The sequence below is a fragment of the Somniosus microcephalus genome, chromosome 5, assembly GCF_052327205.1.
Source record: "Somniosus microcephalus isolate GS21.2 chromosome 5, FLI_Smic_1.0, whole genome shotgun sequence".
Taxonomy (NCBI): Eukaryota; Metazoa; Chordata; class Chondrichthyes; order Squaliformes; family Somniosidae; genus Somniosus; species Somniosus microcephalus.
Genome location: NC_140991.1, coordinates 27,027,959 through 27,048,484, shown reverse-complemented (window position 1 = coordinate 27,048,484; position 20,526 = coordinate 27,027,959). Strand labels below are relative to the sequence as shown.

Genomic DNA, 20,526 nt, shown 5'->3' with positions numbered 1-20,526 from the left:
CAGTGGATGGTTCCCACTCTACTTTCTCCTCGCTTCACTAATTTTAATAAAAAATATAGCATGAACACGAGTAAGAGAGAGAAAATTGCCAGAGTCTGCCTCTTTAAAAAAAAAAGGGGGCGGGTGGAAGTGTCGTAACAGAAGCTTGTGGTCTTTGTCAGACCTTACGACTCCCTCCCCCACTCCCAAGCTTGTGGGGTTTTTTTTTTAACAAGTGCCCAGCAGATGTTCACTTGTACAAAAGCAAAATACTGCGGACGCTAGAAATCCGAAATAAAAACCGAAAATGCTGGAAACACTCAGTGGGTCGGGCAGCATCTGTGGAGACAGAGAGAGAAAAATCGAGTTAACGTTTCAGGTGAAAGATCACCGACTTGAAACGTTGTCCCTGTGTGTGGTTTTTTTCTCTGTTCCACGGATGCTGCTGCACGTTTTCCAGGTGAGACTTTCACTTGCATTTAGGTGTGACCTCTCCTGACCTGTTTTGTTAACTTTTTAAATTTTTTCTGCGACCTCGCAGGTCCCGGACACGGCGAAGCAGAGACCAGAGAGTGCGCCTACTACAATGCAAACTATGAGCTTGAGAAGACGAACAAGAGCGGTGTGGAACCGTGCGAGGGTGAGAAGGACAAGCGCCTTCACTGCTATGCTTCCTGGCGGAATAATTCCGGGTCAATCGAACTGGTCAAGAAAGGCTGCTGGCTGGATGATTTTAATTGTTACGACAGGTAAGGTTTGAAACACACGGGGGGGGGGGGGGTGACGGACACAGATCTAACTGGGATGAAATGATCCTTCAGCTGTTGCGGCAGAAGTCAAACTGCGTGGATCGGGATTGAAAGTGTTGAGCTTGTGAAGCTGTAGCCCATCGGCTCCTGCAGGAGAGGGAAGGGAGAAAATCGTCGAAAGCAGATCGATGTCTGACACAGCAGGTCCGCAATGTTGTTCCGTTCCCAAGCCATCTGCTCTGTCCCTCTCCCTGGCCGCGGTCTGAGGCTGAAACAGACTGCTCGCAACCCCGGTGTCCGAATTGATCCAGAGATCAGCTTCCAGCCACACACCCGCTCCATCACCAAGACCACATATTTCCACCTCCGTAACATTGCCCAACTCCTGCCCCTGCCTCAGCTCATCTGCTGCTGAAACCCTCATCTGTGACTTTGTTACCTCTAGACTTGACTCTTTCAATGCTCTCCTGGCTTCTTACACCCTCCATAAAGCTCATCCAAAGCTCTGCTGCCCGTGTCCGAACTCGCACCAAATCCCGTTCAGCCATCACCCCTGTGCTCGCTGACCTACATTGGCTCCTGGTTAAGCAACGCCTCGATTTTAAAATTCTCAATCTTGTTTTCAAATCCCTCCATGGCCTCAACCCTCCGAGATCTCTGCGCTCCTCCAATTCTGGCCTCTTGAGCACCCCCTGATTTTAATCGCCCCGGCCGTGCCTTCAGCTGCCTAGGCCCTAAGCTCTGGAATTCCCTACCTAAACCTCTCCGCCTCTCTACACCTCTCTCCTCCTTTTAAGTCGCTCCTTAAAACCTACCTCTTAACTGTCCTGATATCTCCTTATGTGGCTCGACGTCAGATTTTGTAGCCCCCCATCGCCCTGAAATGTTTTCCTTTCAAGTATTTGTCCAAGTCTGGACCTTCCGAAAGAGAGAGAAGGATAATATGGAGGGGGGTGGGGGAGATGGGGAAAAAAATTATGGGCCAGAACTTCGGGTCTCCACGGGTGAGTACGCACTGGGTACTGACGCGTAGGCCCAACGAGAGTGCCGGTTTCGTGCATGCACTGCGCATGCGCGGGAAACCGGAACTTCCGTTCCCTTAAAGGAAGGGGTTCACAGGTCGTGTGTGTGCGCCGGAGAGGCTGTGCGTACGCCTGGAACTTCCGTTTTTTTACAGGTTTCTCCAGGAGGGTAAGTCTCCAGGAGCTACGCTTTTAAAAAGCAGTCGCAAGGCCTGCTTTTAACAAGGTAAGTGGTGAATTAAGTAAAATTAAAACATTTTTTCCACAGGTTGTTTATTTTTAAATATTTTAAAGAAAGGTAAGTTTATTTTTAGCCCTGTTAAAAACTGTAATTAATTTTTTCAAAAATGTAAATTATTGTTTAAAATAGTTATTTTATGTAATTTATAGTTATTTTAAAAATGTGATTTAAAAAAAAAAATTATTTGAAGTTTTAGTGATGTTTTGGGGCTGAATTGTATTCATAGATTTGGCGGGTCTTCCTGTCAAATCTATGAATACAGATTCCCTGCTACCATTGGCTCTCCACGGCCCACGTGATCCATGGGGACGCTTCGAACTAACTGCGCCCCTGGGATACGCAAGCACTGCGCGCCGACAGTTGGAGGAGGCCTAGGATCGGAATTCCACGCGGGCCCACAGCACAACGGCCGGCGCGCCAGGTAAGTGCAGGTCGGGGGCTTGCACCCGCGGGAAGCCCCCGACCCGAGTTTCTGGGCCTGAGTTTTCACAGCATGTAAAGGAATAATAATGATGCTGCTGATGAAAAGATTTCTCATTAAATTCCGTTGTGAACTGAAACAAATCCTCTTTCCCCCCCCCCCCCCCCCCACGTACGAGAGCAGCTGTTACTGGACCTATTGGCGTCAAACCCAAGTATAATTTGCAGCTTGTGCACCTTTCAAATGCAAGTTGCTCTGAGCGAGGAATGCGGAGAAGCAGTAGGGCCACAGCTAGCCATTAAGCAGGGACCCCGGTCCGATGCTTCATGGCAAAATGCTCAAACTAGCAGGGAGTGCACCAGGGAACGAACGGACTGTTTGCTGGACTTGAGAGGGCTGCGCCGAGGGACCCTGTGTGTGTGTTACGTGCCACTCTACCTGCCGCCCTTCCCTTTTTAAATAATCTCGGTATTATTTTAGTCGGTCTCTCGCACATCTGGGCTGCAGAGTTACAGATGCTCCTGCAAAAAATCAGTTCTTATGTCGGCAGATACTCTGCTGATGAAAACACCGCCGTTTTATTTTCTCCGTCTTTGTTCACCGAGTGCATCCAATCCCGACGATGCTTAAAGAAGGAAACCCCAGTGAGGCCATTCTACAACTATATAAGCACAATTTACAAATGTCCTCAACTCCAAAGGATAGTGATCAGCGAGAGATCTAACATTGTAAACCGCCCCCCCCCCCCCCCCATGAGAGGCTTAAACCGATTGTTAATCTGAATGAAAATGTTTGCCCTTTTTTGAGATTTGTATTGTTTTTAATGAAAGTTACTTGTCTTGGGGAGAGCCCAGATATATTTATTACTTACAGCTTACACCTGGAGACTGTGTTCATTTCGGATCAACATGTTGATCTGCAGTGAGTACAGTCTCCTGATTCCTGGTGTCTGTAGACCCTCCTCATCCCTCCCCCTTATAACTGGTTTCTTATTCACCATTTGTGGGCCTGGAGGTTTGGTAAGGGCCCTTTTTTAGTGCCGTTGCCTCATCAGCAGGTAAATTGGATTTAAATCTTTTACGTGGCCCTTGAGGCACCTGTGCGGCCCACAGAGGCAAAAGCTTTGACAGCACCACCCCCCCGCCCCCCCCATTTCTCCAAAGTTAGGGCTGAGGCACGTTGTCGGGGCACAGCAACATGAGCTCCACTCAACATCTTAAGACACTTTCACACTCGGGCACTTCTGTCGTTCCAGTTACGGGAGAGAGCGATGTCCACGTGCTGGATCCCCGCGTTTACATTTCCAGAAGCGACTTCCCTATCCCGGCGGCCGAATTGTAAGCTCAGACGTTCAGGGTGAGGGGAACTGGTCCATCAACATCGCCCTCTCCTGCAGACTAAGCTACAGGAGCGCTAAATGTAAACAAAAACCTCTCGACTCTTGCCGTGCCTCAACCGACAGCGCTCGATAACCAGCACCCGGGTGCCGGAAATGAAAAAGTTCCATTTTCCCAGTGCCAATTCCCTTCTCTTTGCACGCATAACTACTGTGGTGGCGGGGGGAGGTGGGAGAGAGGGAAGAGGAGTTAATTTGGAAAGAAAAAATTAAAGTTAAAAGGAACCACAGGAATTGGACTCCAAGCCTCCAAGGGTTAATGTACATTGAATACAGGTTCGGTTCAGTGCTTGTCCTCATTGTGCAAAGTAATTAAGTCATTCGTCAGAATTCCAGGTTCAATGTGCGACAACATATATAATAGAATTAATTGGGTAATGAACCTTGAGGTGATCTGTGGTCCTTGTTTTTTTTTGACATTACTCACCGTCTTGTACCAGGTTCCACGCGCTGCACCTGTGGGCGAAGGATCAGTGCCGCGTGTGATTGATGCGCTGTTTGCTTTTTTTTTTGTTCTTTCCTGACAGAGTGGAGTGTGTAGCGACGGAGGAGAACCCTCAGGTATTTTTCTGCTGCTGCGAGGGGAACTACTGCAACGACAAGTTTTTCCACTTCCCAGAGTCTGTGCCAGAAGGTAGGTTGCGCGGGTTTGTGGGGGCGTGTTTCCGTTTAAAAGTGTAAAACAAAGTTTTTGAGTTGCGTTTGCTGAGGGAATGCGTGTGTGCGTGCCTGCGCGTGCTGAACAGGCAAGCCTCGACTTCCAAAATGCTTTCTGGCTCCAAGCTGGGAGGCCACCTGAAGTCCAACTGCGAGGTAGCTGGATGGATCCCAAGTTGGTCTGTCCTAGATTGATCTTAGATTGATCTGGTTGCCTCTCGCTGCTGCCTGTATTGCACAGGAGCGGACGAAGTCCAACCCTAACCCAGTTTTAAAAAAAATAAAAATAATTTGCTGCCAATTCGCATCTGGAATCCAAATATGGGGAAAAGATTTCAAATCCGGATTTGGCTGGGCCTCTGCTGGCTTTGTTTGACCGTAGAGAGGATTGCCATTAATCTAAGTTGGCAACACCAATTCTCCTTTTTTAAGCGAGGTTGTGATTATTTGAGCTGGATGACGAACATTTGTAGGAACAGGAGGAGGCCATTGAGCCCCTCGAGCCTGTTTCGCCATTCAGTGAGATCATGGCTGATCTGCGACCTAACTCCATATAACCACCTTTGGCCCATATCCCTTAATACCTTTGGTTAACAAAAAGCTATCAATCTCGGATTTAAAATTAACAATTGATCTAGCATCAATTGCCCTTTGCGGAAGAGAGTTCCGAACTTCCACCACCCTTTGTGTGTAGAAGTGTTTCCTCATTTCACTCTTGAAAGGTCTGGCTCTAATTTTTAGACAATCCCCCCTGTCCTAGAATCCCCAACCAGCGGGAATAATTTCTCTCCATCTACCCTATCAGTTCCCCTTAATATCTTGAAAACTTTGATCAGATCACCCCTTAACCTTCTAAATTCCAGGGCATACAACTTGTTTTTGGAGAAAGGACCCTCCATTTTCTTGACCCATCTCCACCCCCCTCCCCCCAAGTTCCAAATAAAAAGAGAAAATGCTGGAAACGCTCAGCGGGTCAGGCAGCACCTGTGGAGAGAGAAACCGAGTCGGTGACCTTTCACCCGAACTCTCTCTCTGGTTTTGAGGCACATGGCGGTGGTCAGAACCAAAAAATAGAAAAGAGAAAAAAAGGAAATGGTGCCATAAAGGGATGCCGCCGTTACATCTCTCCAGCGCTGCTCCCAAGACATGGGCCTTAGCAGTTGGTGGCAATACCAAACTCAACTTGCCAAGTTTGCCGAGGCCAGTGGATGGGAAGACCAGTTTTTAAAAAAATCCCAACTGCTGACCATGGAGAGCTGGGCAAGTTCACCTTGGTGTTGCCAAGGGCTGCGTGAGGCCCACCTGTTGTGTGCTGGTGGCACCGGCATGATGCTAGAACCTGGGTATAAAAGCAGGTGTCTAGAGAATCTCCTGCTTTCCTGTCCTAGCACAATAGAGGAACCGGCCTCCGCTCAGCACTCTACCTTCCCCAGAACACTTGAATTCTCTTCATTCGCCCCACCCCTCTGAATTGAAGTATGTCTGTTTGACACGGTCACCCCACTCTTTGTCCGATATGCATCTGCTGTGCTGAGAGGATTTTCCCTGGTGCAGGTTTTACATTGGGCTCTCAGTCCTTGCGTCTGCACTGCTGCCTGACTAGTCATTGGATGGTTCCATAAAGCAGCAATTTTACAAGGGGGGGGGGGGGGGGAAACTGCTGCTACTCCCATTTCCTGATGTAGGGTGGAGCCTCCGCAATCTGCAGTCCAATTATCCACCTGGATTTCTGTGGGATGAGGCCACGCACGAGCCGTCACCTCGCGACGTAGTGCTTTATTATTTCTTTGGTTGGTTATCTGTGTTGCACTTGTCTTCATTCTCGGGTATTGCTGTACCGAGCGTGCAAGAGCAGCCAATTTCCATGATCCTTGTTGGGTTTTGGGGGCGGGGTGGTGGGTCCCCATCCTTTATGGCAGATCACGAAGGTTTCACCATACCCGATTTCTGGTTAGCTTCCTCCTCATCTCGTCACCAAGATCACGAGAGAAGGAACAAATTGCAGGGCTATGGGGATAGAGCGGGGGAGTGGAACTAATTGGACAGCTCTTTCAAAGAGCCGGCACAGGCACGTTGGGCCGAATGGCCTCCTTCTGTGGATACTGGCGCAATAACAGTTCCTCTAATTGCAGCCGATCTGTCTGGATCTGTGTTCACACAGATTCTTCTTCCACCCTACTTCACTTCGTATTACTTCGTGTCAAAATATTTAAAGTCTGCGTCAGTCTGCGCTCCATAATGTTTAACTAAAAAGCTACACCTCCGCCGCAAATGTCTCTTTAAATTTAATACTGACTCGTGACCAGAGACTCGGTGAATGAAGGAAATGTGTGGTGTGGTGTGGTGTGCCACAGAGATGTTCGATCCTTGCTCCATACCAAGTTAGCTGATCTCAGGCAGGGCAACGACGGAAGCACTGCAATGGGTTCCAGCACCATGGGCACGAGGTGGGGAGGGGGCGGGGGGGAAATTCAGCCAAGGTTTCACGCGCTTGCTCTCGCTATCTGGTAACCTTGCTCGGAAGTGGGCATGTGTGGCCATCAGGTAAGGGCAGCATCAGGCTCGCCGATGAGGGAGAGTCCGGTGGCCTGAAACACCTGCGAAATGATAACTCACCGCGAGCCTTTGGGTGTACAGCGAGTTGGTGGGCAGGGGGCAGGGTGGGGGGAGGTTGGGAATGAACACACACATGCTGACTTTCTTCCCCATTTCCAATTTTCACCCTAGTTGTGTTTGAGCCACCGCCTCCAACTCCTTCGCTGCTGAATATTCTGGTGTATGCACTGCTTCCCATCACTGGCCTGTCCATGATTATCCTGCTGGCCTTCTGGATGTACCGCCACCGCAAGCCTCCTTACGGGCACGTGGACTTGAACGAGGTTCGTGATGCGCAGGGCGCCGGCTGACCTGTGCGCACTGGGTTTAGTTACTGAAAGGGAGACTACCCTCCAAAAAAAAAAAGGGGGCTTCACGGAAAATGAACCACTTTGAAGTGTCGTGACTGTCATTATGTAGGCATTCGTTTTTGCACAAAGCAAGATCTCACGGGCAGCAATGAGATGTGCGACCTGTTGATTTTTTTTTTGCTCTGGTGGAGGGAGGGACGTTGGCCAGGATCCCGAAGACTCCCTGCTCTTCTGGAGTGCTGCTATGGGATCTTTAACCTCTACTCCAACAGAGTAGGCCATGGTTTAATGTGTTGAAGGGCGGCACCTCCTCTGACAGCGGCGTTTTCTCTCAGTCCTGTAATGAAAAGAGAGAGAGAAAGCAAACTTTGCATTTATATAGCACCTTGCACAACCTCAGGACGCTCCCAAAGCATTTTACAGCCCATGAAGTACTTCTGACATGTAGTCACCCTTGTAATGTAGGAAACACGGCAGCCAGTTTACACACAGCAAACAGCAATGAGAAATGTTGCAGGAGGGATAATTAGCCAGGACGCTGGGGAAAATTCCCCTCAAAATTGTGCCATGGGGTGTTTTACATCCACCTGAGTGGGCAGACTGTGGGCAATGTTCTCCCTAATTTTCTTTTTGGGTGCACGGCCCCTTTGAGGGGCTGCACGTCCCATTCGTAAGTTGGAAAAGCTGGTCCCGGGCCGCGTGGGACTGGCAGAGAGCTGCTTGGCCGCGCAGCTTAGAGGGAACGTTGTAGACGGGGGCCTCGGTTTAACATCTCATCTGAAAGACGGCACCTCTGATGGTGCAGCACTCCCTCAGCACCGCACTGGGCGTGTCGGCCTAGATTTTTGTGCTCAAGCCTCCGGAGTGGGGTTTGAACCCACAGCCTTCTGACTCCGAGGCGAGAGCGCTAGCCACTGAGCCACAGCTGACATCTCTCACTGTACCAGAATGTCAAGTCTTGGAACGGGACTTGAACCCACAGCCTACTGAACCGAGCTGAAGAGTTAACGGGGTGGGGGGGGGGGGGCGGTAAAATGCCAAGAGAGATTAATGATGTGTGGAAAATATCCAGCCTTTCAACAGAGCATCCTTTTAAATGATTGATGCGCACACGTTGGCTGGTGGTACATTTGCCATGGGCCAGAAATTTGGGTTGGAGGCTTCCCGCGGGTGTAAGCCCCCGATCTGCACTCACCTTGCGCGCCGGCCGTTGAGCTGTGGGCCCGCGTGGGATTCCGATCCGGGGCCTGGTCCAGCTGCCGGCGCGCAGCGCTTGCGTATCCCAGGGGCGCAGTTAGTTCAAAGCGTTCCCTGGGATCACGTGGGCCATGGAGAGCCAATCGGAGCAGGGAATGCTCCATTCATAAATTTGACAGGAAGAGCTGTCAAATCTATGAATAGAAATCGGCCCCAAAACATAACTAAAACTTCAAATAAATTTTTTTTAAATCACATTTTTAAAATAACTATAAATTACACAAAATAACGATTAAACAATCATTTAAATTTTTGAAAAAATTCATTACAGCTTTTAACGGGGCTAAAAATAAACTTACCTTTCTTTAAAGTATTTAAAAATAATAAACCTGTAGAAAAAATGTTTTAATTTTGCTTAATTCACCACTTACCTTGTTAAAAGCAGGCCTTGCGATTGCTTTTTAAAAGCGCAGCTGCTGGAGACTTACCCTCACGGAAAAAAAGCCGGAAGTTCCAGGCGTACGCGCTGCCTCTCCCGCGCACGCGTACGACCTGTGAACCCCTTCCTTTAAGGGAACGGAAGTTCCGGTTTCCAGCGCATGCGAAAACCGGCACTTTCGTTGGTCCTATGCATGAATACCCAACGCGTACTCACCCGTGGGGACCCGAATTTCTGGCCCAATAATCCATGGTTTCAAACAACAAGAGTTCTGCTTACATTACAGGTCCTCCTAAAGTAACTGCAAAAATTGTTCTAATTTCTAATCTTGGGCAATGCCACTTCAGTGAGTGGAACTACAGCTGTGGTAGGAAGGAGGTTATGCTCCCTTCTAATAAAAATGATCCATGGACAATTAAAAACATGTGGGTACGCAAAGTTAAACGGCTGTACATTTTCTCAGCTCTTTTTCTACGCGTGCCTCCCCCGCCACACGACCTTCGCACCGGGTAACTCCAGTCAGATGTCCTACTTTGGTCAGTCGCCGCTGATCTCCGATCGGTCAGTGCAAGTCCGATACTGCGGGACTGATCCTGGCGGCTTCTCTTCCCCAAGTCAATGGCAAAGGCTTGGGTTTGAACCTGTAATTTTACTGGGTTGGCAGTTTGTGGGCTACCAGTGCACTAGTGATGTATTTATTTTAAAAATTACTTGGTTAGCGAGCCTTGTTTGTTGAAATGTACTTTTTATTTCCTTCATATTCCTGATGTCTGAAAAGATAGATGGGTCGGTGTGAACAATCCTGAGGGACTCTGTTATAAGGGGGACACTGTCTAACCTGTGATGAACATATCAGTATTTCTCTTCCCCTCTCTCCCTTTTTTCTCTCTCTCCCCACCTCCCTTTTTCTCTCTCTCCATCTCCTTCCCTTCTCCCTTTCTCTCTTTTTCTCTCTCTCGCTCTCTCTCCCTTTCTCTCTTCTCCCCTTTTCGTTCTTTTCTTTCTTTCTCTTCTTTCTCTCTTTCTCCTTCTTTCTCTCTTTCTCCTTTCTCTCTCTCTCTCCCTTTCTCCTCCCTTTTTCATTCTTTTCTTTCTCTTTCTTTCTTTCTCCCTCTCCCTTTCTCTCCCCTTTTTCGTTCTTTTCTTTCTTTTCTTTCTCTCTCTCTCCTCCCTTTTTCATTCTTTTCTTTCTTTCTCTCTCTCTCTTTCCCCCCCTCTCTCTCTCTCTCTCTCTCTCTCCCTTTCTCTCTCTCCTCCCTTTCTCATTCCTTTCTTTCTCGCGCTCTCTCTCTCCCCCTCTCTTCCCTCTTCCCCCCCGCTCCGTTGTTCCTCCTTGCTCACTCTGTGTATCTCTCTGTCTCTCTGTATTCGGTAGTGCATTTTGGGGAAAGGACCAGTGTAGCGAGGTACATTGTAAAAGGTAGTAATTTGAACAGAGATCGAGGGGTGCCGACACGTAGATCTTTCAAGGTGAGAGTGCAGTCGCAACATCCATGAAGATGAATGGGATTCTGGGTTTTATACTTGGGGGCGTTGAATTTATTGCAATGAAGTGATGTTGAATTTGTACAAGATCTAGGATAGGCCAAATTAGGAGTAGTGTGTGAAACTCTGGACATCCCATTACAGGAAGGATAATTAGAGCCAAGAAAATCCACTAGAACTATAGCAGGAACGTTTGATTATAGTTATGAAGAAATGCTCAAAAAATTGAAGCTTTTTTCTCTGACAGAGAAAGTTAAGGGGGGGGCGAGGAGAATCTAATGGAGCTTTTCAAAATTATTTTAAAAATGTGTTGAGAGGATAAATGATTAAAAGATTGTTTCTACTGGTCAGAAAATCAGTATTAGACTTCGGATAAGCTCAAGAAGAATGAAGGTAGAATGTTTTTTTCACACGTAGGATTATTTGAACATGGAATGTTTTACCACAAGCGGCTACTGAGGCAGAGACTATAACATCGTTTTAAAGGCAATTAGAAACTTAGTTCAAAAGAACACGGGGCAAGGACAGGAAATGTGATGGGATTTGGCAGGTCCAATTGAAGAGCTATCATTGTCAAGCACAATGGGCCAAATGGCTTCCTTCTATAATAAAAACAGAATATGCTGGAAATACATAGGGCAGTCAGCATCTGTAACGAGAAAGGACAGGTTATGACATGCACCCTTCATTAGAACTAAGCTGCCCCCTGTACTGTAAATGCTATGATTTATTTTCTTTCTCTCTTTCCTTTCGCTCTTTTCTTTTGCTCTTTCTCTCGCTTTCTTTTTCTCTTTCTTTCTTTCTTTCTTTCTCTCTCTCACACACATGCGCCTTCCTGTGTATATCTAGCAATATCTGTTTCTGTCTCTATCTCGCTCTCATAGAATCGTAGAAAGTTACAGCACGGAAGGAGGCCATTTCGGCCCATTGTGTCTGCGCCGGCCAACATCGACCTTAATCCCACTTCCCAGCTCTTGGTCTGTAGCCCTGCAGGTTAGAGCATCCCAAGTGCACATCCAAGTACTTTTTAAATGTTGTGAGGGTTCCTGCCTCTACCACCCTTTCAGGCAGTGAGTTCCAGACCCCCACAACCCTCTGGGTGAAGAAATTTCCCCTCAAATCCCCTCTAAACCTTCCAGCTATTACTTTAGAACTGTGCCCCCTGGTTTTTGACCCTTCTGCTAAGGGAAATAGGTCCTTTCTATCCACTTTATCTAGGCCTCTCATAATTTTATACACCGCAATAAGGTCTCCCCTCAGCCTCCTCTGTTCCAAGGAAAACAGACCCAGCCTATCCAGTCTTTCTATCTCTCTATCTCTTCCCTCAATGTACCTTGATTTACAATGCGTCAGAAGTGATGTTGTACGTCGTAATTTAAAGTTTTTATTTGGAGTGTATAACCAGCCTTGCACTTAATTGTATTTTGTCTAGGACCCAAGCCTGCCATCTCCATCACCTCTGGTAGGCCTGAAGCCCCTCCAGTTACTTGAGATTAAAGCCAGAGGGCGGTTTGGTTGTGTCTGGAAGGCACGACTAATGAACGATTATGTGGCTGTAAAAATCTTCCCCGTTCAGGTAAGAGTTCCGGTGTTGGGAGTTTGGTAAATCTGTAGTAATGCACTTGCCTTTCCAAGAGATAGTTGAGAAAACTCTGCGATGTTCCAATTGCAGTTTATCACCAGGTTGGACTGTACAGTTCAAAACCTGTGTGTGTCGCCACAGCTGCCCTGTCCGCGCAGGCTTGAGCCTCTTTGCTCACCGTACCGTAGGTTTTCAACTCGGACCGGTTGAAAGTCTGGTAGGCGCGATGGCTGAGACAGCGGCTCGATGGTTGCCGGCGGTGTTGGCAGCTATGGTTACTTTAACTCTTACCTTCTGCCTGGCAATTATGACGGGAGGGGATGAGGGGGGGCGGTGTGCAATGGGTTCACCTTTGGAGCAGCCCCATCGCAGCTGTTCTCTGAAAATTTAACACGGACCATCAAAAACACGATTATGGATGCGCTGTCAATCATTCAGCTATTGGCGTAAAAAGATTACGTGTGTTCTGATAACTTTCCCTAATCAAAAGGAAATCCCTTTGCCTCGTTGAGAGGTGGGGAGGAGGGTGGAACAGTAAATCTTCCTTCCCCCACATTAATATTAATGAACGCTTCATTTGAACACAGCTTAGTTTGCATTTCTGTTGTGAATAAATATATCTAAATAAAAGTGCATACGACCAAAGTGGTCCAGACCAATAGACTGAGCATTCGGTAGCGCTGGCGGTGTATGAGATAAGCTGCTCGATGCCTCCACTTGATTTCTCTGCTCCGGCAGCACTTCAGTCTACAGCATGTTACAAGAACGTTGGTGCTCTGAGCCAGTGAGTGGGTCTGCGTGCTGTGGGGAGCTGTAGAAATTCACTATACTAAAAGGGGAAAGAAATATACATCCAGTCTTGCAGTGAAGGTTAGATTAGTAGAGTTTACTCTATTGAATGAAAACGCAATAGTACCTCAGGCCAAGAGGAAAGGTTGTGGGTTTTGGATGAACAAGCAGACCTGAAGCAGGAATAAATTGTGTGGTTGAAATAAGCCGCAGCCACTGGCCCCAGTCTGTACACTAATACCTCACGTTATGTTTTTCTTTCCCGCAGCAACCTTGAGCTTTTCTGGTTTTCTGATTAGCTTTCAATGCTGTGCTTTTAGCTAAGATCTGGTTCATGTTGTAGCTCGTCCCTTGGAGCAATTGACTGACTCCGTGACCTTTTTTTTTAAAAATTGCAAGTGCCGCGTTCCATTTCAGGAATGTTGGCTTTTTACATCAATGGTGACAATGAATGCCATCCCGTTCAATGTGCGTTGGCTAGTCCTAGTGAGTGGACAGGAGTTCTAAGGGATAAGGGCGTTTTTTTTTTACGGTAGCTGATTCGTACAGGCTAGGAACGTTCCAGGTTCTACCCCAAGCCATCTGATCTCCACTGGGGCCCTGACCATAGGGTCGCTACAATTGACCTCAGCGCACCTTTATGGAGGGAGGGAGGGAGTGAAGATGTCTGTCCTGTGATCCCTGTGGAAGTGCACTCGTGTGAACGTTGGATGACCACAGGACTAGCCCCAGCTATGATAATCGCACTGCTGTCAAATAGCGTCGGAAAATTGTTGTCACATGAATAATAGCCACTTGGACAAAGAAATGGTGGCTGAACTATAGGAATTAAACTACCTGCTGTCCAGGATATCTACCCCAAGAGGTGCTGGGGGAAGGCCCTGAGAATCATTAAAGACGCGAGCCACCCCAGCCACAACCTCTTCGCCCTGCTCCCGTCCGGTAAGAGATACCGAAGCATACGGTTTCGAAACAGCTTCTACCCCCAGGCCATAAGACTCATGAATGAATAATTTATTATTATTTATTACTGTTGTTTTATTTATTATTACTGTATTACTATTATTTTATCATTGTTATGCCATATTTATTCCACTGTTGGGAGGACTCGTAAAAATCAACATTTCATTGTGCAGTACACACGTCTGCTGCATATATGACAAAATTCAATTGTAATTGAACAATGCCTGTGGAACTGTTGAGAGTCAACACTTTCAGGAAAGGAGTGCAAGAAAAAACTTCTATTCTAAGGATAAGGAGTAAGCCATTTAGGACAGAGATGAGGAATTCCAGGGAGTGGTGAACCTGTGGAATTCTCTACCACAGAAGGCAGTTGAGGCTAATTCATTAAATATATTCAAGAAGGAGTTAGATATATTTCTTAAGGCTAAAGGGATATGGGGAGAAGGCAGGGACAGGGTACTGAATTTGGATGATCAGCCATGATCTCATTGAATGGCGGAGTAGGCTCAAGGGGCCGAATGGCCTACTCCTGCTCCTATCTTCTATATTTCTATGAAACCAAATAAAAACATTGACCCACTGAAATGTAGGGTATTTGTGATTGGTTGGGTTATAGGCATCTTTGCTTGAGCCCCCATATTTAGCAACTTGTCAATGGGGATCTTTAGTGTAGAGGTAAGAATATATCCTTAAAGGAGTTCCAGGTCACTTTTATTTAAAAAATATATATTTTTTTGTACTCTAAATCAATTACTTCTGTCGTGATGAATGGATTGTTTCCTTTTTGGACCCAGTGCCACTCTTGAGCACTCCAGAAAGGTTAGCTGAAGAATAAAGTCTCCCGAACAATGTGCTTCAGCCCTAACTTCAGAGAACACACCCGACAGCAATAATGTGATTGGCTAACATTCCACAACCGGCCACCCTTTTGGCCCGAGTGAGACTCGGCACTTTGTGCATCGTCCCAAAGTTGACGAAGATGGAATTAGCAGACACGCCATTCCCAGGGCACGGCGGTGATGGGAGCTAGGAGCCCACCTGCCTACTCTGTGGCTCGGGTTTTGGGGGGTTGGGGGGGGAGCGGTTGTTGAGTGGAAGGGGTGTGCCGTAGACGCTAATCCTCCAAATGATCAGATTGGGTTGCCACTACCTTCATAGAAACATAGAAGATAGGAGCAGGAGTAGGCCATTCGGTCCCTCGAACCTGCTCCGCCATTCAATGAGATCATGGCTGACCATCCAAACTCAGTACCCTGTCCCTGCTTTCTCCCCATATCCCTTGATCCCTTTAGGTTAAGAAGTATATCTAACTCCTTCTTGAATATATTTAATGAATTGGCCTCAACTGCCTTCTGTGGTAGAGAATTCCACAAGTTCACCACTCTCTGGGTGAAAAAATTCCTCATCTCTGTCCTAAATGGCTTACACCTTATCTTTAGACTGTGACCCTTGGTTCTGGACTCCCTGACCATCGGGAACATCCTTCCTGCATCTAGTCTGTCTAGTCCTGTTAGAATTTTATAAGTTTCAATGAGATCCCCTCTCAATCTTCTAAACGCCAGCGAGTATAAGCCCAATCGACCCAATCTCTCCTCATACGTCATTCCTGCCATCCCAGGTATCCATCTGGTGAATCTTCGCTGCACTCCCTCCATGGCAAGAACATCCTTCCTCAGATAAGGCGCCCAAAACTGCACACAATACTCAAGATCTGGTCTCACCAAGGCCCTGTACAACTGCAGCAAGACATCTTTGCTCCTGTACTCGAATCCTCTCGCTACGAAGGCCACCATACCATTTGCCTTCTTAACCACCTGCTGCACCTGCATGCTTACCTTCAGCGACTGGTGCACAAGGACACCCAGGTCTCGTTGCACTTCCCCTTCTCCCAATCTATTGCCGTTCAGATAATAATCTGCCTTCCTGTTTTTGCCACCAAAGTGGATAACATAGAAACATAGAAACATAGAAGATAGGAGCAGGAGTAGGCCATTCGGCCCCTCGAGCCTGCTCCGCCATTCAATGAGATCATGGCTGATCATCCAAATTCAGTACCCTGTCCCTGCCTTCTCCCCATATCCCTTGATCCCTTTAGCCTTAAGAAATATATCCAACTCCTTCTTGAATATATTTAATGAACTGGCCTCCACCGCCCTCTGTGGCAGAGAATTCCACAGGTTCACCACTCTCTGGGTGAAGAAATTCCTCCTCATCTCTGTCCTAAATGGCTTACCCCTTATCCTTTAGACTATGACCCCTGGTTCTGGACTCCCCGACCATCGGGAACATCCTTCCTGCATCTAGTCTGTCCAGGCCTGACAGAATTTTATAGGTTTCGATGAGATCCCCTCTCAATCTTCAAAACTCCAGTGAGTATAAGCCCAATCGACACAATCTCTCCTCATACGTCATTCCTGCCATCCCAGGTATCAGCCTGGTGAATCTTCGCTGCACTCCTTCCATGGCAAGAACATCCTTCCTCAGATAAGGCGACCAAAACTGCACACAATACTCAAGGTGCGATCCCACCAAGGCCCTTACAACTGCAGCAAAACATCCTTGTTCCTGTACTCGAACCCTCTTGCTACGAAGGCCAACATACCATTTGCCTTCTTAACTGCCTGCTGCACCTGCATGCTTACCTTCAGCGACTGGTGCACAAGAACACCCAGGTCTCTTTGCACTTCCCCTTCTCCCAATCTATTGCCATTCAAATAATAATCTGCTTTCCTGTTTTTGCCACCAAAGTGGATAACCTCACATTTATCCACATTATAGTGCATTTGCCATGTTTCTGCCCAATCACGCAACCTGTCCAAATCGTACCGGAGTTTCACGACATCCTCCTCACAGCATACCCTCCCACCTAGCTTTGTGTCGTCTGCAAATTTGGAGATATTACATCCAATTACCTCGTCCAGATCATTAATATATATTGTGAACAGCTGGGGTCCTAGGACCGATCCTTGCGGTACCCCACTAGTCACTGCCTGCCACTCGGAAAACGACCCGTTTATTCCAACTCTTTGCTTTCTGTCTGCCAACCAGTTCTCTATCCAAGTCAAAACCTTGCCCCCAATCCCATGTGCCTTAATTTTGCACGCTAATCTCTTATGCGGGACCTTATCGAAAGCCTTCTGAAAGTCCAAATACACCACATCCACTGGTTCTCCCTTATCTATTTTACCAGTTACGTCCTCAAAAAATTCCAGTAGATTAGCCAAGCACGATTTACCTTTTGTAAATCCATGTTGACTTTGTCCGATCCTGTCACTGTTTTCCAAGTGCTCTGCTATTACATCTTTTATAATGGACTCTAGCATTTTCCCCACTACTGATGTCAGGCTTACCGGTCTATAATTCCCCGCTTTTTCTCTACCACCTTTTTTGAATAGTGGGGTAACATTAGCTACCCTCCAATCCATGGGTACTGTTCCAGAGTCTATCGAGTTCTGGAAGATGACCAGCAATGCATCTACTATCTCCAGGGCCACTTCCTTAAGTACCCTAGGATGTAGATTATCAGGCCCTGGGGATTTATCGGCCTTAAATCCCGTCAACTTCCCCAACACCATTTCCCTACAAATACTGATTTCTTTCAGTTCCTCCCTCTCATTAGTCCCTATGTTCCCTGACATCTGTGGGAGGTTATTTTTGTCCTCCTTTGTGAAGACAGAACCAAAATATGTATTTAATTGGTCTGCCATTTCTTTGTTCCCCATTATAAATTCCCCTGATTCTGACTGCAAGGGACCTACGCTTGACTTCACCAATCTTTTTCTCTTCACATATCTATAAAAGCTTTTACAGTCAGTTTTTATGTTCCCTGAAAGCTTACTTTCATAATCTATTTTCCCCCTCTTAATTAATCCCTTTGTCCTCCTTTGCTGAATCCTAAACTGCTCCCAATCCTCAGGTTGCTGCTTTTTTTGGCCAATTTATATGTCCTCTCTTTGGATCTTATGTTATCCCTAATTTCCCTTGTTAGCCACAGTTGAGTCACCTTTTTTGATTTATTTTTATGCCAAACTGGGATCTTTGAATGTTTGCCATTGCTTATCCACCGTCAACCCTTTGAGTGACATTACCCAATCAATCCTACCCAGCTCGCGTCTCATACCATCATAGTTCCCTTTATTTAAATTCAGGACCTTAGTCTCTGAGTCAACTACTTCACTCTTAATGAAGAATTCCATCATATTATGATCGCTCCGACCCAAAGGGCCTCGCACAACAAGATTGCTAATTAATCCTTTCTCATTGCATAATACCCAGTCTAAGATGGCCTGATCCCTAGTTGGTTCCTCGACATATTGGTCCAGGAAACCATCCCGTATACACTCCAGGAATTCCTCATCCACAGTATTGTTACTAATTTGGTTAGCCCAATCTATATGTAGATTAAAGTCACCCATGATGACTGCTGTGCCCTTACTGCACGCTTCTCTAATTTCCCTTTTAATGCCATCCCCAACCTCTGCATTACTGTTCGGGGGTCTATACACCACTCCCACTAACGTTTTCTGCCCCTTGGTATTTCTCAGTTCTACCCATACAGATTCCACATCATCAGAGCTAATATCTTTCCTTACAATTGTGTTAATCCCCTCTTTAACCAGCAATGCTACCCCACCTCCTTTTCCTTTTTGCCTATCTTTCCTGAATATTGAATACCCCTGGATGCTGAGTTCCCAGCCTTGGTCCCCCTGGAACCATGTTTCCGTAATCGCAATCATATCATATTCATTTACCTCTATTTGTGCTGCTAATTCATCCACCTTATTACGAATGCTCCTTGTATTAAGACACAAAGCCTTCAGGCTTGTTTTTTTAACGCTCTTAGACCTTTTAGAATTATTATTTACTGTGGCCATGTTTGTTTTAAACCCTTGATTTCTCTGATTGCCACCTTTGTTTTTCTCCTTCCTGTCTTTTGCTTCTATCGTTGTTTCCCTTTCCTTTGCCTCCCTGCTCAGGTTTCCAACCTCCTGCCATTAACCTCGCATTTATCCACATTATACTGCATCTGCCATACATCTGCCCAATCACCTAACCTGTCCAAATCATACTGGAGTTTCTCGGCATCCTCCAAAAGATTGTTGTGGAGGATTAATCTCCGGGATGCTGCTGCGAGCAACCCAGGAGCAAAAATAATATATTTTTTTAAATGTCTTTGAATACTTTCAATTATTAGTGATAAAAATTTTGCGGATGGGAATTGATGGTTGTTTGGATGATTCTTGACCGTCAGTCAATCGGGTAATGAAGAGTCTCTTCGCTTTCCAATCAGCGCGGGAAGGCGGGGCGCCCCGAGGATGGGCGTGTCGGGCGACCAATGGAGAGGGGGCGGTTGGAGGCAGGTGGTCATGTGATGAAATCTCCAGGAATACATCCAATCAGAGTCAGCGCCCCTGTGGAAAACGATCTGAGATTTTAAGGCACATTCCTGTTGCGGAACCGTAGCCTCTTTCCCCTCTTCGCCCCACCCCCACCCCAACAACATTTTTGGGTGGAGTCCGTAGCCTGAGGGGGGAAAGGTTCCGGCTTTTATACCTCCACTCCGCGCCCCCCCCCCCCCCCCATAGTTGGGGCGGGGAAAAAATTGCTTGCGTGGATGGGTGGGATGAGCCGCTCAAGCCTGTGCAGTCAGACTAATAACGTGGCTGCCTCTATCTAGTGCCAATATTTATACTCTTGTTCTTCCCTCTCGCAGCTCTTTAGTGGGCCTGCAAGCCTCTGGAGGCCGCAGCACTCCCTCGTCGAGTTGCAATGCCAACACTGAGGATACCGGCAGCAGCAGCTTAGTTAATGTAAATGAAGTTTTAGTCCTGATCATTTTACTTGATGTAGAAAAATAAAGACTTGCATTTTATCCGTAGTGCCTTTCACAACCCAAAGCGCTTCACAGCCAATGAAGTACTTTTGAAATATAGCCACTGTTGAAAATGTAGAAAAAGGCGGCAGCCAATTGGCGCACAGCAAGCTCCCACAAACAGCAATGAAATAAATGACCAGATCATCTGTTTTTAGGTGGTGTTTGAGGAATAAATATTGGCCGCGACATCGGGGAGACCTTTTCTGCTCTGAACTCTCTTCGTGGAGCATCAGGCAGCTCCCCTTGTAGCTCAGTTGGCTAAGGCCGTGTGTAATTGAGCCATAGAAACAGGAGGAGGCCATTCAGCCCCTCGAGCCTGTCCCGCCATTCAGTTAGATCATGGCTGATCTGTATCTTAACTCCATCTACCCGCCTTGGTTCTGTAACCCTTAGCACCCTTGCCTAACAAAAATCTTTCAGTCTCAGTTTTGAAATTTTCAATTGACCCTCCAGCCTCAACAGCTTTTGGGGGGTGGGGGGAAGAATTCCAGATTTCCACCACCCTTTGCATGAAGAACTGCTTCCTGAGATCACTGCTGAACTGCCTAGTTCTAATTTGAAGGTTATGCCCCCTTGTTCTGGACTCCCCCCACCAGAGGAAATAGTTCCTCTTTATTTACCCTATCAACGCCTTTAATCATCTTAAACACCTCAATTAGATCGCCAGTTAATCTCAATGGAATACAAGAACACAAGGGAATACACAGACACGGGTTCTTGGTTTGATTCCTGGTCTGTGGTCAGTTAGTTTGTCCCAGCCAGTGGCGGGAGAGGCCAACGAATTGACCTCAGCGACCCCGAGTTTGGCAGGCGGGCGGGAAATCA

General features: G+C 47.0%; 1 protein-coding gene across 2 annotated transcripts in view; it reads left to right on the top strand.

Moving 5' to 3' along the window:
• Nucleotides 1-20,526, top strand: part of LOC147116972 (activin receptor type-2B) — a 205,124-nt gene that overhangs the window by 144,026 nt on the left and 40,572 nt on the right. For both annotated transcript variants that reach the window (XM_085987475.1, XM_085987476.1), the window contains exons 2-5: nucleotides 521-728; nucleotides 4,336-4,442; nucleotides 7,193-7,344; nucleotides 11,925-12,068. In XM_085987475.1, coding sequence (XP_085843601.1) covers nucleotides 521-728; nucleotides 4,336-4,442; nucleotides 7,193-7,344; nucleotides 11,925-12,068 — 611 coding nt within the window. The remainder of the gene's footprint in view (nucleotides 1-520; nucleotides 729-4,335; nucleotides 4,443-7,192; nucleotides 7,345-11,924; nucleotides 12,069-20,526) is intronic.